General features: G+C 41.6%; 1 protein-coding gene across 3 annotated transcripts; it reads left to right on the forward strand.

Annotated features, from left to right (window-relative positions):
• The first annotated feature begins 339 nt into the window (after positions 1-339).
• Positions 340-13912, forward strand: cntn1b (contactin 1b). 3 transcript variants are annotated; one of them, XM_027011099.2, is made up of 24 exons: positions 340-452; positions 4125-4206; positions 4341-4382; positions 4521-4647; positions 4956-5137; positions 5379-5474; positions 5750-5956; positions 6106-6205; positions 6474-6655; positions 7030-7154; positions 7242-7359; positions 7676-7826; positions 8143-8270; positions 8641-8813; positions 8950-9073; positions 9300-9467; positions 9762-9911; positions 10280-10350; positions 10479-10710; positions 11037-11149; positions 11422-11611; positions 12049-12164; positions 12467-12623; positions 13056-13912. In XM_027011099.2, the coding sequence occupies exons 1-24, from the start codon at positions 432-434 to the stop codon at positions 13136-13138; spliced, it is 3138 nt and encodes a 1045-aa protein (XP_026866900.2). In that variant the 5' UTR covers positions 340-431; the 3' UTR covers positions 13139-13912. The 3 variants fall into 3 exon arrangements, with proteins under 3 accessions (XP_026866900.2, XP_026866902.2, XP_026866901.2); XM_027011100.2 differs by lacking the exon at positions 340-452 and adding an exon at positions 814-1201; XM_027011101.2 differs by lacking the exons at positions 4125-4206; positions 4341-4382 and having other exon boundaries at positions 383-452.
• Positions 13913-16614: the final 2702 nt, after the last annotated feature.

The following is a 16614-nucleotide window of genomic DNA, read 5'->3' on the forward strand; positions in this document are numbered from 1 at the left end:
ACCAACCGTGTTGTGTGCAATATTTCCTTATGTGAAAACATGTTGTAAGATGTAAAGATGAATAACTTGGTATTTAGCAGTTCTCCGTTACATACACCATTGAGTAACGGTATAGTCAGAGGTAGCCTTCTAGCTCCACGGTGCGCAAATAACCTTGCCAGCTGATGCCTTTGCTCTGTCCAATAGAAACATGAACTGCCTTACTGTCTGAGGGTGCCATTCATTCGCTTCCCTCCAATAGCGGAGAGCTGTCGCGCGGCTCCAGCTGATGCCTTTGCTCTGTCCAATAGAAACACGAACTGCCTTACTGTCTGAGGGTGCCATTCATTCGCTTCCCTCCAATAGCGGAGAGCTGTCGCGCGGCTCCCGGGCTTGGCTGTGGGACGATGCGGTGGTCCTGACCCAAGTGTGCTTTTGAAAAGAGTTTACGGATGTTTAATCTCACACTACAGGTACGTTTTGTTCGATGTGTGTCGCACTGTGTGATGTTTAATAATGTGAAAGTTCTGTGTACGCTGAAAGAGTTTATGATATCAGGAAGCGTCCGAAAGAGGTAGTTGCAGAGTACCGCAATGCAGAAGACCGGCCCGTTTGATTCAGCATGTGTGGTTGTGTTTGGAAAGAATGATGTCCTTGGGCTATGATTACATCTAAGCGTAATAAATCAAAGTCAGGCATACCACTTAATAAGTTGGGTTTTTTTTCCTCCACCGGACACATAATCACCTTGCCTGACCGGTTAGCAGGCGAGACTGATATAATTTCAGACCGCGTTCTTAAGGGTGAGGAAAGAACCAGTGACGCACTACATTGGACCGGGACTGTTTTAGACGTACATAGGTGGGACTGGCTGATTTCTGTAGAACAGTGACATTACTCCCCTTGACTACACAAATATGCTAATGAAGAGTGAAGCAAGAGTCGGATTTTAAGATGACAGATGATAAGGAGATTATGCTTCAATTTTTTTCCCCCTATCTTTCGCCAGATGTTCTTTATAGCTTTAAAACACCGGTGTTATGTCTGACCTAGGAGTTTATCTGAGAATATTTTTTTTTTTTCCGGACACACAGCCATTTTAAAGCAAGTAACGACCTAAATCTGCGCATCTGTCAAAGAGGAGGCAGCAGCAACAGACCAGGAGGAGATTACGTGATAAAGTCCGAGCAGGATTTTAGCTCGGAGAGAAGGAGTGAGCGAGGTAGGCCAGGTTCCTCCTGGGGTTTTAGGACGCGAAAAAAAACGGATTTGCATGGACCCAAGTTCAGGTTTTTGACATTCCTCCATGTCCTTTCAAAAATATTTGGCTTGTTCGACTTAACGCGCCGCTGCGCAGACCGATTTGTCTTTTCTCTGATTTGCGCAATGACATACGCCGTTGTTATAATCTCGTGAAGGCGAGGCGGCCGAAGGTTTCAAAGCGGGCGCATCTGCAGTTCCTCTTCACCTGGTTGTGCGAGCAGAAACGCTTTGATGACAACAAATCTTAATCCTTATTGGCTAGAATATCCGACGACAACATGTAACCACAAACTGCAGTTAATACAACGTAAAACATATAAAATATTAATAAAATAGTTAGTGTGTGTGGATATTATTACATATTAAATTACATTTTATATTCGTCAAAGAAATGATATATATTTGTATGAATACCGCGAGAACTGCCAGATCACGTGGAGTGTGACAGGTAAAATCTTTTCCATCTTGTTGCCTCCCTGCTCAGATCTAACCTGGAATTCTCTCGAATCAGTTTCTCTGTATCACCATACACATGAAATTACTTTTCTTCCATTGTATTCAGACAGGTGGCCAATATATTATTTGATTCAGTACTTCAACAGAAATCACTGGATGCATGTTAATCAAGCATTCATTCCCCCTAAAAACTGTTTAAAATTTAACACATCTATGTAGGTTCTGTGTGATGCTTAACTTTCAATAAAAAACAACATTTGGTTATCCCAAAATAAACTTACATTGCAGCCAATGTGTTCAATTAGTGCCCTCTTCTTGGCTAATTGGCTACTTACATTTAAGTGCTTGAGCACCACCTACAATAGAGTATGGGCCATATGTTCTAAATCCCACTACTATAACATTGCTGTGCCTTTGTCTGTGTTTTATGTTTTTATGTTTTACAACATATTAATCCAGTTATGTTTTTGAGTGTGATGGGTTATGTTGTTTGTTATTTCTTTTGCCATATTACCAGGGAAACAAGGGAGCCCCGTGGCATCACAAGGAAATTTAATTAAACATATTTATCTAGAAACAGCATTTTTAGCTAAATACATTGGTCTATGCTTATTAAAACAGTGTGAGATTACATTAAAGCATACGGCAACAAGTAGGCTAAAATTTGAAGTTATACTGAGAAACAACAGATTAATGTTGTTTATATAAACTTGTTATTACTTTCGTTTAGCAATCAAGAATATACTAAATAAATACAAAGTAACAGTAATTACATTAGAAAGGATTAAATTATTTATAACTGATTTAGCATTAGTAAATGGAACCTGAAACAGAAATATCATTCCTTTGTAAGAATGATGATCAATTGTGAGCTCACAGACATTGTGTGGCTGATAATATTTTTTTCTTGATATTGATATTTATTCCATGGCAGCTGAGATGGGTAGAGGCTCAGTAACATCATGACATCCCACAAGAGAATGTTCATTAAGGGCAACAGAGAGTAGTTTGCTTGGGTGGAGGTGTGGTGAGCTACAGCAGGGGACATCAGGGAGGGGTAGGAGTAGTCATGGCGGCTGAGACGAGATGAGGGTAGTTAATAAAATACCTGACTGTACAAATAGGTTTTCAACCTAGCCTTAAATATTGAGACTGTGTGAATCTCGAACATTTACAGGAAAGTAATTCCATAGTGTGGGAGCTTTATAGGAAAAGGCTTTGCCCTCTGCAGTAGATTTTCTTATTTTTGGTACTAGTAAAGAGGCTGCACCTTTTGATCTAAGCAGACATGGTGAATCGTCATGCATTAAGAGTTCTTTTAAGGTACTGTGGGGCAAGACCATTCAGTGCTTTGTAGGTAATTAGAGGTATTTTATAATCAATACGAAATTTTAGTGGGAGCCAATGTATAATAGCAAAGATATGAGTGATGTGATCAAATGTTCTAGTTCCTGTAAGTACTCTGGATGCTGAATTTTGAACTAGATATAGCTTGTTTATGCACTTAGTAGTGCAGCCTGATCGTATGGCATTACAGTACTCCAATCTTGAAGTAATAAATGCAGAGACTAGCTTTTCTGCATCATGTGAGGAGAGCATGTTCATAATCTTTGAAATGTTCCTAAGGTGGAGAAAGGTGGTGCTAGAAATATTATTTACATGCCGATTCCTTATTCATACTTTATGATGACATTTTACCACTGCTAACATAATGTTTCATTAGGTGAAGGAGTGGAATTGTAGATATTATTTTGAACAGAAAGGGATCACAGGTTCATACACAAACCGCCAACGACTCCCTGTGCCATGCATATCTGCAGAGTCATGCACAGGCCCTCAGGATGGCGGGAAACAGCAGTGCTGCAAGTTATTGTACTGCACAAAATATCTGTCCTGATTTTGAGTGAGAAGCATATATATATAGTATTTATAAATGATTTCAGCATTCCTTGGTTGCATGACTTGCAGTCTGAATCGCCATACCTGGCATGTGTTTTGCTGAGTCAGGCTCTGGTGAAAGATTCATGCTTCCCTCTGGCAGAGGACACATCAGCCTCCTATGTCGCCTGTGCTGTTCTATAAAAAGCTGAGCTTTGAGGTGGTGCATCTGTCTACAGAAAGTAATCCCACAGAACAAAACAGCGTTGCTAAAGTGGTGGCAGTGTGCAACCCTGTTGGGATGGATGGATGGATGGATGGATGGATGGATGGATGGTGGTTTAGTATGTGAGTGAAAAGGAAGCTGGGGCATCAAGTTAAAAGTGAGTGTCTCTGTCCAGCATAATTCAGCAATATAAGCAGGTCTATTCAGATCTGAAGATAAACACATTTAGGCAGATCAATGTGATTTTTAAAAACTGATTTATGGAGCATGCTGTTCATTGGGATGGATTCTCTCTCTCTCTCTCTGGCTGTCTCACCTTCAGGACCGTGTGATTGGTATGGGTATCACCATGGCAGCCCCACTCCTACTCCTGTGCACTCTCTCCTCTTTCCTCTTTTTAGCTGGTGGGTGTTTTGTGTTGGTGGCTGGTAGTGGCTGTCTGTCAAATGTTCCATTTCAATTCAGTACACAATTAACATGTAATAAAATATTATAACGTATAATGATAACATTATTATTAATTACGTCCCTCCTGTAGATGCAATCAAGCCTAGGTTCTTTGAGCCCAGAATCTTTGACAGTAAGTCACATCATCGTGCGCTAGGCAGACACTGAATAAATTCCAACGGAATTAATTTTCTGTCCTGAGTAGCATATGCATATTTCTACTCGTTCCACTATGAGAACTTGACTGCAATGGTGTATTTTTGTGTGTCAGAGGAAGCCACTGGTTTTGGGCCCATATTTGAGGAAGAGCCCTTAGACACTGTGTATGCTGAGGATTCACCTGAAGCTAAGATCTCCATGAACTGCAGAGTGCGCGCTAACCCGCCAGCCACGATCAAGTAACCACAGCTCCTCTTTACTCTGGCTTGTTCTCAATGACTACATTATTCTGACCTAAAGTATTTAAATGTTATGGATTATATGCTTGCCATGGTTTTTAAAACACCTCAAGAGTACTCACTTGAAATGTCTTGGATTGCACAGAATGCTCACAATAAAAATTCACAGCTCACAATAAAAAAATTGTGATTTGGTACATTGCTCATTTGCTTGTCACTCAGCCTTTCAATATGATTACAGTAATGAGCTGTATTGTGATAATGATTAACACAATATATTGTATAGCCCCTAAACATTGTGTTTGCAGGTGGTGGCATAATAATTGGGAGATCAAGCTTATGGAGCAGCCGGATGAGCATTACAGTTTAGTGGGTGGAAACCTGGTCATCACCAATCCAGACAAGGGCAAGCATGCTGGGAAATACGTATGTGTGGCCAAGAACATTTATGGCACGGTCATCAGCAAAGAGGCCATTGTCAAGTTTGGATGTAAGTGAGAGACATTTTCTTTTAAATTTACATCCACACCTAGAGTATGATTCTTGTTCCTATGGGCAAAATCACTAAAGTTATTAGTATCTGCAGGGTCTGCAGAAGAATTCAAGGTGCCACACACCCAATAGGAAGCTATTTAATGTAATTTAATTTGTATTACTGCACATTTTTATGTTTAGTCTCTAATCATCTTGTTCATTATTCACTATACATTTCTCTGTTCCTTCCTTCCTAGTTCTGGACCAGTTTCCTACTGATGAGAGAGAGGCTGTGTATATTAAAGAAGGACAGGGGGCTGTCCTTCTGTGTACCCCGCCCACTCGCTATCCAAGTAATGTACCTACCCAGTGTTCATTTAAAAAAGATGGATAAGAAAATCATTGTTTAATACACGTTTTGTCAGGTAACAACAAATGTGATTCAGAAATGAAATATCAGCATGTTTTAGTATACAATTTTGTGATAAAGTCAGAATAAAAAGACCTTTGAATTGTATTTACATCTCTGACAAAGCATATTTATACAACCCAGAGATTCACACTAACCCCATATCAGCTAAAGTGTTGTGATTGTAATTTTGCTCTCTTTCTTCTGTATCTTACTTAGCTGATGTGATGTACCGCTGGATTTACAATGATTTCCCCAATTTCATTATCCCGGACCAGAGGCGCTTCGTGTCTCAGACCACAGGGAACCTCTACATCGCCAAAGTGGAGGTTTCCGATATTGGCAACTACTCATGTTTTGTGTCTAGCCCTAGCATTGGCAAGAGTGTGTTCAGCACCCCCATCCCCCTGGTGCCACAAATAGAGAGTGAGTATATGCCTGTATATGACAGCGCTACTCATAACAGGTGGACTAATAAGTGATGCTTCCCCAAATGCAAAGCTCTTCATAAATATGCATTTAGGCATATGAGGTGCTGATACCTGGTTAACCTTTTCTCCTCTGCCACCTTTCAGAGGAAGTGAAGCGGTATCCTGCAGACATCAGAGTACGATTTCCTAAGACGTATGCTCTGGTGGGGCAGAACGTCACACTGGAGTGCTTCGCCTTGGGCAAGTAAGTCGTCGGTGTCAGATATGGTAAAAACCCGTTTAGAGGCACTCTGTGTACCCCATCGGACACTCTGTGTAACTCAAGTCGGTTTAGTTTAGTCGATGTTGTATATCTGTTTACTATAGCAAACCGTCTCATGGCTAATACAGGAGGCAGAATCTGAGATTCCACTACTAGTCTGAAGGTTCAGTAGGGAGGATTCAACACTGTTTAATCCAGCCTGACTGCATATGTCCGCCCTGACCACATGTGCTCGCGCCCTCCAATGCAGCCCTCTGCCACACGTCCGCTGGAGGAAGCTGGATGCCGACCTGCCGCCAAACTACGAGGTGAGCATGAATGGTGCGCTGCTGCACCTCATCAACGTGCAGTACGAGGATGAGGGCAGCTATGAGTGCGAGGCCCTCAACGTCCGCGGAATGGACTGGTATCGCCAGTGGCTCTATGTGGAGGGTAAGAACGCCTGCTGTAGCAATGTTGCCAACTTGGATTTGAGTTTATTAAAGTCACGAGTGATTTCAAATGGCAATATGTAGGCCTTTGGTATTACACACTTCTTTGGTTACTTGTGCCTGAGAAAAGGTATTATACATGTGCTAATAGGTTTATCAATACTGTTAAAATCATAATGGGCAGTTGAGCAGGGATAAAAACTAAGCCTGGTCTTATGCCTAATTAATGCTGGTTTTAGTCAAACTAAACCATGGCCATGGCCTGCGAAGCCAGCGTACAGGGTCACTTCTGTGGATCTTATGCTCCCATGGGTCTCACTGGAGAGCACACTGATTGTTATTCCTTCTCCTTCACATGATGGTGTCCATGTCCAGGGGCCCCAGAGTGGGCGGAGCATATTAACGACACCGAAAAGGACGTTGGCAGTGAGCTCACTCTGTCATGCACCGCTGTGGGCAAGCCATTACCATGGATACGCTGGCTGAAGGACGGCTACTCGGTCAGTTGTCCATTGCAGGAGATCCCAAATGGGGATTACATCATACCAGCCACAGATGGTTGATGTCATATTGCCTCTTGTGTACAGTATGGCAAGGGTGAGCTGAAATTCTCCAGCCTTACATTTGAAGACTCGGGCATGTACCAGTGTGTCGCTGAGAACAACTGGGGGACTATCTATGCCAATGCAGAGCTGCGGGTGGTCTGTGAGTTCCTTCAGACACACACATACACACACACATACACATTCCCACAAACATACACACACACAAACACACACACACACAAACACACACACAGCGGGGATTCCTACTAACCATGCATCCTTCATCATTCTTTCATCATCACCCTCCTCCTTTAACTGCTATTACCAAAGCAAGGCAAGAGTCCCACAAGGATGTATCCCTACTGCTGTGTGTAAAAATCTCCATGTTCTTCACATCTCTTTCCCCATTCAGTCATTATAACTGTCCCATGTGTTTTTGCAGTAACCTGACTTCACTCCTAACACACTCTCCCTAGCATGTGCACCCACGTTCATATACAATCCCGTGAAGAGGACCCTGTTGGGCGCCAAGAACGGCCGTGTGGTCATCGAGTGTAAACCGCGGGCGGCACCGAAGCCTAGGTTCATTTGGAAACGTGGCTCCCAGCTGCTCACCAACTCCTCCCGGTCAGCTACATTCATATTCATCTCGTTGGCTAAGCAATACCAAAAATACTTTTTCACAGTTCTGTACTTACTTTAGCATCTACAATAGAGGCTTACAGCTGTTTAGTTGAATTAAGTCAAACTACTCTAGATCCTGTTCACTACAACACCTGTTTTTGTATATTTTAGTTTGCAGGATGGAAAACATAATAAGCAGAGTATATTGTGATAATTTTAGAATATATATTTTTGGTCATATTCTTCCATGTTGTTATTCATAATATTTTTGAAGTATGGACTATTAACCTGGGTATCTCCTATCTGATATGTCTCATAGTATGTTTATCTGGGATGACGGGAGTCTTGAAATCTTGAACGTCACTAAGAACGACGAGGGCTCTTATACGTGCTACGCCGAGAACGACCGCGGCAAGGATAATAGTACAGGGATCCTTAGCATAACCGGTCAGTGAATCTGTTCTCACAGCATCATCTGACGCAGCTGTGGTTTAGAAAGGATACTCATTACAAATTGATTGTGGTGTAGCTAGTTTCTTCAATCAGTAACAAATGCACTAGTGCTTCCTTTCTACCCTGCCCTTGGTAGGTCATGTGGTCCACCGTCCAAAGGTGTCAAGCCAGCAGTGGTGCTGGGCTCAGAAACTTACAAACTGTGCATGCCAACGGACTACAGACTTACAGTCTGTGGTTGCAATTGGACACTTATAAAATGCATATATCTCTGGCCAGTGAGTGTAGGTAACCAACAGCTGTTTCTGAGTAGCTAAGCGTACAATGTCTACATGTTACATGTGTGTATGTTTGTCTGACTCAGAGGCTACTGAGATCATAGATGGCCCCTCAGATGTAGAGGTGAGCGTGGGAGGCAGTGCTGTTCTCCCATGTTCTGCTTCATACGACTCCAGCCTGGACATCACCTTCATATGGTCAGTGGACTCCTACGTCATCAACTTTGCCACTGATTTCAAGCACTACGAGAAACGTATGGTAAGCACAAGAGAGATGGAGTGTGTTATGCTTAAAGCTCAGTAAACAGCAGAGCCTCAACACCTGTGTTTCATTTCCATGACTGTCGTATTCTGGTTCTCATGACAAAGCCAGATATGTGTGTATTTGTGTTCAGAATCAAGTGAACAGAGGGGACTTGCTGATTAAGGACATTCAGATCACACATGCAGGACAATACATCTGCACAGCACAGACCATCGTTGATAACGCCACTGCAGTCGTTAACGTCTTTGTAAAAGGTCGGGAACAACCGCTGATCCTGCTCAACTAAAGAAATGAGCAAATGGAGGAAGAAGATCATGTCTGTAATAATGCGATTATGTAATGGTAATGGACACTGATCTGTCTGCCTGGTAAATGGTTATGCAGAGTTATGAACATTAGGAAGTGTTGCTCTATAATGGCGCATTGGAAGTTCGGCTATAAACTGCAGATCCAGTCAGTCTTTGTGTCTCCTGGTTCCAGGCAGGCCTGGTCCTCCAGGGTGGGTGCGTGTGGAGGAGGTCAGAGACACGTCAGTTAAGTTGGTATGGAACCTGGGCTCGGATCATGGCAGCCCCCTCATCCAGCATGTCATACAGACCCGAGACTTCTATGCTCTAGACCCAGAGGATTGGAAAACTGCAGTTACCTGTGAGTCCAGTAGAGGGTGACAAACCACACTCAGGCTGTAACAGCAACCTTACTCTTTCAAACCGTGAAATTTTATTATGTGAGGTGAAGCACACTGAATTTACAGCTGCATGAGATTTTTGTAGTACAGTGATGTTGTACAGACCAGAGCTGGAATTTATAATGAGAAGGTGGAGAAACAATAGAGGTGAAAAGAATGTGTGTGAAAATCCTCCGGGTTGCTGGTTAGCTTTATTACAGATGAAGATATATTGTGATAGATTAAAGTTCTGACATGAGGCTTGTCTTCTTCAGCTCCCGTGTTCTTGGATGGGAAGACAGAGACTGCGGAGGTCACTGACCTCTATCCATGGATGGAGTATGAATTTCGTGCGTACGCCATCAATGAGCTGGGAGCAGGAGAAAGCAGCCTACATTCCCTCAAAATCAAAACCTGGGATGCCAGTGAGTGCCTTTTATCACACCACCCATTAAGAACAAACAGGTCATTCTACAGTTGATGAAGGTGATTCACTTATGATAAAAGTATAATATATCGCCTAAATCTTTGGATAACCCCAGTTATAATGAATAATTACATCAACAACTGCTTAGTTTATGGTTTTGTACATAAATCTTTGTTAATGTCAGTATGACTATTCAAGCTATGTACAGTATGTGCTATAAGTGTTTGAGGAATTTGAAGAATTTCTCAAGTGGTGACCGTAAAATAAAGTTTTGCCAATTCCTGCCCGGTCCATTTGAGCAGTTTCATCACCAGAGCTGTTAAACCCCACAAAGGAAGGAAGTAACCCAGCTTTTGGTGCTTTCAGTTCCCGCTATGTCTCCCACTGATGTCCATGGCTACGTTGGCGTGAACGGAGAGCTCATAGTCACCTGGACGGTAGGTTCTCCTACCATATCACATAAGCATGTGTTCATTATTGACATTCATTAATGTTCATTGGTTATTGCCATACATTGTTCACTGTTCATTATGGCTTGTTCCTCCATGATGTCTGCTCCTTGCAGCCCATGAAGCCACAGTACTTCTTCGGCAAAAAGTTTGGCTATGTGGTGATGTTCAAGACATACGAGGAAAAAGAGTGGCACTGGTCGACGGTAGCAGACCCAGAGGCCAGGCGCTTCGTCTACAGAGACCGCCTCATCCCAAACACTGAGATTGAGGTCAAAGTCAAAGGCTACAACAGCAAAGGGGAGGGGCCATTCAGCCTGACAACAGTGCTGTTCTCATCAGATAGTGGTGAGATGGCATGCCCTTGCCCTCTCTGGGGGGCAGGGTAAACAAACATCATATTTTAGGAGTCTAACTAAGACTGGCATAATGACTGAAGTTTATATGGAATCTACACATAGAGACTTAAAAAAAAAAAAATGCTATTTGGAAAAGAACTTTCTAGTAAAACACTGATATTAATGAATGGATTTTAGCCCTTCTTAGCACTACTACCGCTGGCTTTGAGGGAACTCTTTGCCTTTTGCTTCCCGATCATAGTAGGTTGTAGTGAGTCAGTCAAACTCAATTAGTACGGTTTTCCCAACCCGAGCTGCCATGGCTTCTCTTTACAGCCCCCAGTGAGGCACCGCTGGACGTGTACGCTCGCCAGGTGACCTCCACTGAGGCCCTGGTGTGGTGGCTGCCAGTCTATCAGGTCCCTCCACACTGGGTGGACGGCTACCAGGTGAGCCGTGCTCCCCTACCACTCTCCTCTGGCTTCCTGCTACTCTGGAAGCCATCTTCTTGCTCCAAAGCACTGGAAGCATGAATGAACCCAGCTGCAGAAGTCAGGGTCATGACCTATCTGTAGCATCCACATCCGAAGGCGCCCAATCTAGTAGTGAGCCGAATGTATAATCCCAATCCTAACATTCGGACTCACTGAAATCCAGCACAGCTAGCACCAGTATCCGCAGACCCAGCCCTCATCTTGACTTGCCTCCCCTTCTCACGCAGATTCGCTACTGGAGAAAGTATGATGACAATGAGGCATCTGCGTCCCGCGTCCTCGTGTCCAGCTCGGTAAACAAGACCCGGTTAGAGAACATGCGGCCCGACTCGCACTACCTGATCGAGGTGCGAGCCTACAATGGTGCCGGGCTGGGCCCGCCCAGCGAGCACTGCGAGATGTTCACTCGGAGAGCACGTATGGCCACCGCCTCACGCTGCATCACGTGCACACAGCATCCAACAATACATGACGAGTGCACTGAAATGCATGGCTTCCCTTGAACAAGACAAAACCTCTCTATAGAGAGCACCATAATTCGACAATAATGAATATTCAGTATTTATTACACAGGAAAAATAGTAGTCTTTTACAAGAGCATATAAGTTATGTGTGCTATGTAATGTTTACTAGAAAAATATGTGGTAATACTCACTCATGCTTACCAGCATCGATGTACTACCAATTCCACCAGCATTATTAATTTGCTATGTCAGAAACTTTGCCTTGTCGTTTCTAACCAAAGCCTACACTCAAACCTGGATTGTGTCCATAAAGTGGACCTCCTAAGTAGGGTCCTTAGAGTAACTTCATTTTGCTTTTGAGGTTTTTTTACATTCATCACTTTTTTCCAGCTCCAAATCGCCGTTTAAGAGTGTACAAATATGTTAGCTACGACCGCAAATGGCTGTATATCTATTGGGATCACATCTACAACTACTGGAACGAATCATATGTGGAAGGGTATAAGGTGGGTGTTTGAACAATATCAGAGATTGCAGCTTTGCTGGTGATTTGGACTAATCAGACTTTTCTTAAATGTTCTTAAATGTTCAATAACTACAATGGGTGCACTATCAGCAGTCTTTTTTTATTATTTTCAAACTTTGGTACTGTGGAATGTAATTTACATCACTGGAATGGTGTGTCTGATTGAGAATGTGAATACATCTGTAATCAATAAATAATAAAATAATTACATTTTTTTCTGAAGTCATGGCAGGGGACTATTTTGGGGAATCAGCATCTTTCTGGATCTTCCTTGTACCACAGATCTTGTACAGGAAGGAGGGAGAGCGCTATGGGAAGGTGTACACCACAGGCAACCACTATTTCGATTTGCCCATGCCAGAGACAGGTGACTACGTGGTGGAGATCCGGCCTCGCTGTGAGGGCGGAGATGGCCTCATCTCGCAGATACGGGTGCAAGGTGACTCTTGCCCACGCCGCCGTAGGCCGACTCACTCTCGCCCGCTTCCACTCACCCTTCATCGTGGTCTCCTGCTTTCATTTGTACCCCTGAGAGTCTCTCCATGCATGAGCAAAGGCAACCCATTCATGCCACTTGCCCAACACTGTGTCTCAGTGAAATTTTACACTCAAAAAAAAAAAAAACACACCACACACAAAAAGCAGTGTGGCTGCTGTAAAATCCAAGTTCATGATACATGTAATGTCAGGACCCATAATGCATCGGAGCTTGCTGCTTGAAGCGTTAACATTGACAGTGTGATTACGTTTTATAAAAACTGATAGATTAACAAAAATTAATTTCATCATAATTGAAATGATAGTTATGATAACCTTTTTAAGAGTTTACAGGCTGTTATTTTAAACTGACTGTTGTTCTGTTGTCTTGCAGGGCGAGGCTGTCTGTGCTGCCACTCTCTCAGTGCTGCCTCACTGCTGTTGCTGGCCTTGGCCTGGATGACTGTGGGTCTCTAAAGACCCCTCTTTTCCCTAACTGGATGGTAGAGGCGCCTGACCCTAACCCTACTGTTCAGTGTTCAGAGGTGCAATTTGTTGACCACTTAATGGGATTATTTGTAATAACCTTCTGATTGGCCTTATTAAATGTCTTCAATCTTTTGATTCTATCCATTTAAATATAGGCAAACTCTCCCAATGGAATAATGCTAAAGCCAAGTAATATAATTAAACATCATTAGACATCAGATTGCAATGTTTATTGTCCTTTTGGATTAGGAACTATAACATCACCTGATTATTTATATTTTGCTGTTAAATTACTCCTTTTTTATATATCTTTAACCATTTTTTGAATATTTATATTTCATTGGTGTGTGACCAATATATATCATAATATATATTGATAATATATTGATACATTTAGTGGCAAAATGAAAACGCTTTCAGCTGTGCCTAACTTTGAACAATGCTTTAGCTAATTAAAATTCTCTGAATTTAGTTGGAATTAATGAAATCAGGTCAGTGTCTGAGTGTTACTTTAGTTATTGTCTCGAGTTCAGCAGTCCATGATGCAAAATGTTGTGTTATGTTATGCAGCTTATGCTGCACAGTACGCTATGCACATTAGAGTCTAGGCTGAGCATCACTGTAAAATCATCTCTGCATTGCATTTGTTTATATTTGTTAGTAGTATTTGAGATGCAGTTTTCTCACCACTCACATCTATGACATCGTTATGTATTGTACAGAAATCCATGTAACACAATAAAATTTGTATTTTGAATGGAAGAGCCGGGGTAGAACTTCCTGTCACCAATTTGTTCTGCACATTCGTTCTTGCACTCCAGTTTACTGCAAAGGACCAAATTTTTGTGCTTTAATGTGGTCTCCCCAGGGGACCTAGGGTCAACCCATCAATACACATGTTGAGAAACAGCAAGAACAATTTAAAAATAAATCGCATTAATCACAAATACATGAACGTCAACACCATAAACTATATCCACTATTGTACACTTCCACCCTCCCAACTGATGTCACTAATACAGTGCCACCCTGTCACAGTACTTATGTTATAATTTTTTCCAGTGGATATTTGCATTTCCATTTCCATTTACTGCATTTAGCAGACACTCTTATCCAGAGTGACTTACAAAAGTGCTTTGTCATTTACTCATAGAATTTCCACAACCCAGCTGATATGTGTAGGTTAGGACAAAATAAAAATTGTTTAAAAAAGTGAAACCCTTCTTAAGCCCTGTTTATTATTATTATCTGAAGTTATATTGTATTTAGATATATTGTGTTTTATATATTGTATAACACTAAAACCACTGATAGACAAAATGAATAACATTGATTATCTCATTACAGTGGCACCTGTCAAGGGGTGGGACATATTAGGCAGCGAGTGAACAGTCAGTTCTTGAAGGTCGTGTTTTGAAAGCAGGAAAAATAGGCAAATGTAAGAATCTGAGTGACTTTGACAAGGGCTAAAATGTGATGGCTAGATGACTGGGTCAGAGAATCTCCAAAACAGCAGGTGTTGTGGACTGTTCCTGGTGTGCAGTGCTTAGTACCTACCAAAAGTGATTGAAGGAAAGACAGCAGGTGTACCAGCGACGGGGTGCAAGGCTCACTGATGCGTGTGGGGAGCGAAAGCCTGCCTGTCTGGTCTGATCCCACAGAAGAGCTACTGTAGCACAGATTGCTGAAAACATTCCTGCTGACTATGATACACACAATGACAGAACACGCAATGCTAAATAGTATTGTAATAGTGGATTTAGGACCAACAATCCCAGCCAGGCAAAGAGATAACTGTATTGTTATAGTAGCTCTAGTCGAGTGAATGTTTCCCATTTAGATAGGTAGAGTTGCTTTTCTAATCTTCCTTGCAAAAAAAAAAGAAAGAAAAAAAAGAACTTGCTGTGATTTGTTCTCAATTCTAAAAACCTCAAAGTTCGGAAAACAGCTATTAAAAGGCATGAACAAAATACGAGATGGTACCGCATAACTAACTTGAACCTTCCATAATATCTGCTGAGAATAAAGACAAACAATTAATAGTTTCTTAGGCAGTTTTATTGGAAAAGAAACCTCAAGTAACTTCATTCTCAAGCAAGCGAGATTGTGCCCTACGCCATCGTACTCTGGACACATGATGACGAAACTAAGGTGGACTCCAACGAAGAAAATAACTTTTCCATGCGTGGAATGCATTACCCGTGTACTACCACCAGATGTCAGAATAACTTTATTTGTTCAATAATAGGTTTTTTGTTTGTTTGTTTTAAAAAAATAAAATAAAATTATCATTCTCTGTTGCCCGGCCTCATTACAATTTACTATTTGATTGTCATCACCTTCCCAAAATATGTAAAGGTAACAGAGTTAGCACAAAGATAGTATATGATTTGATTTGTCATGCATATAATGACATGTCAGAATTGTTTCATACACTGCTACTACCATACAATCATACAACTCACAATATTGATGTACTGGCATACATACTCTGAAATACTTTGAACAATTCAAACAGTCAGCAACATGTGCGCAGATAAATAATGCTGTATGTCACAGATGGCATGATTTGGTACAGAGTGAGTCCTCCACCCACTCTCCAGATGTAGTACTGGGCTCTACTGTTTTTTGTGAAGGAGTCATTACATTTGTCAGTTGTCAGTACTAAACAGCAAGCAGATGCATGTGGTTAGGGACTGCACTAAAATAAGCCCCCATCTTAGAAGAGATATGTTCAGTCTGCTACAGTCAGTGTTCACTATTTGGCCATAGATCTGCAACAGTAGTATGCATCTTTAGAATACATGCAAACTTTCAAATTGAAGCAAACCAATTATAGTGCCATGCACATTTTAATAGGCCATTTTGTTTGACCTGTTGCAGCAATAAAGAAGCTAAAAAGCTAATTACAGTCATATCTGATTTATATCATGCATTTCATAATGTTGTGAAGACCTGTTTCATACACTACTACTTCCATACTACATACCACGCAACAGCGTGTTTTTACAAAACATACACACACACACACACACACACACACACACACACACACACAAACACACACACACACACACACACACACACACACACACACACACGCCATTGCAGTGACTTTTTTCATTGCATTGTTCTGGTATTGTTGGGATGGAGCTGTGATGAACAGGACTATTGGTCTACACCAGCATGCAAAAGTCAATGGAGTGGGACTCAATGATCTGAAATATTGAAAATATAACTTGCTTCTGATTAATGTCAATTGTTAATAAAGTTGATGAATACAGTTAATTAAGTTAGCCTTTTAAAATGAATGCAACTACACGGGTCTCATTACCAGAAACTGCTCATTAAAAACACATAATAACTACAATAACTATAACAACAAAATAACTGTAATAATTTAAGCAATCAAAATAGCATACTTCATGATACTAAAGTACATTAAATGGCAAGTAATTTTGTAA

The sequence above is a fragment of the Electrophorus electricus genome, chromosome 2 (assembly GCF_013358815.1).
Source record: "Electrophorus electricus isolate fEleEle1 chromosome 2, fEleEle1.pri, whole genome shotgun sequence".
NCBI classification, from domain to species: domain Eukaryota; kingdom Metazoa; phylum Chordata; class Actinopteri; order Gymnotiformes; family Gymnotidae; genus Electrophorus; species Electrophorus electricus.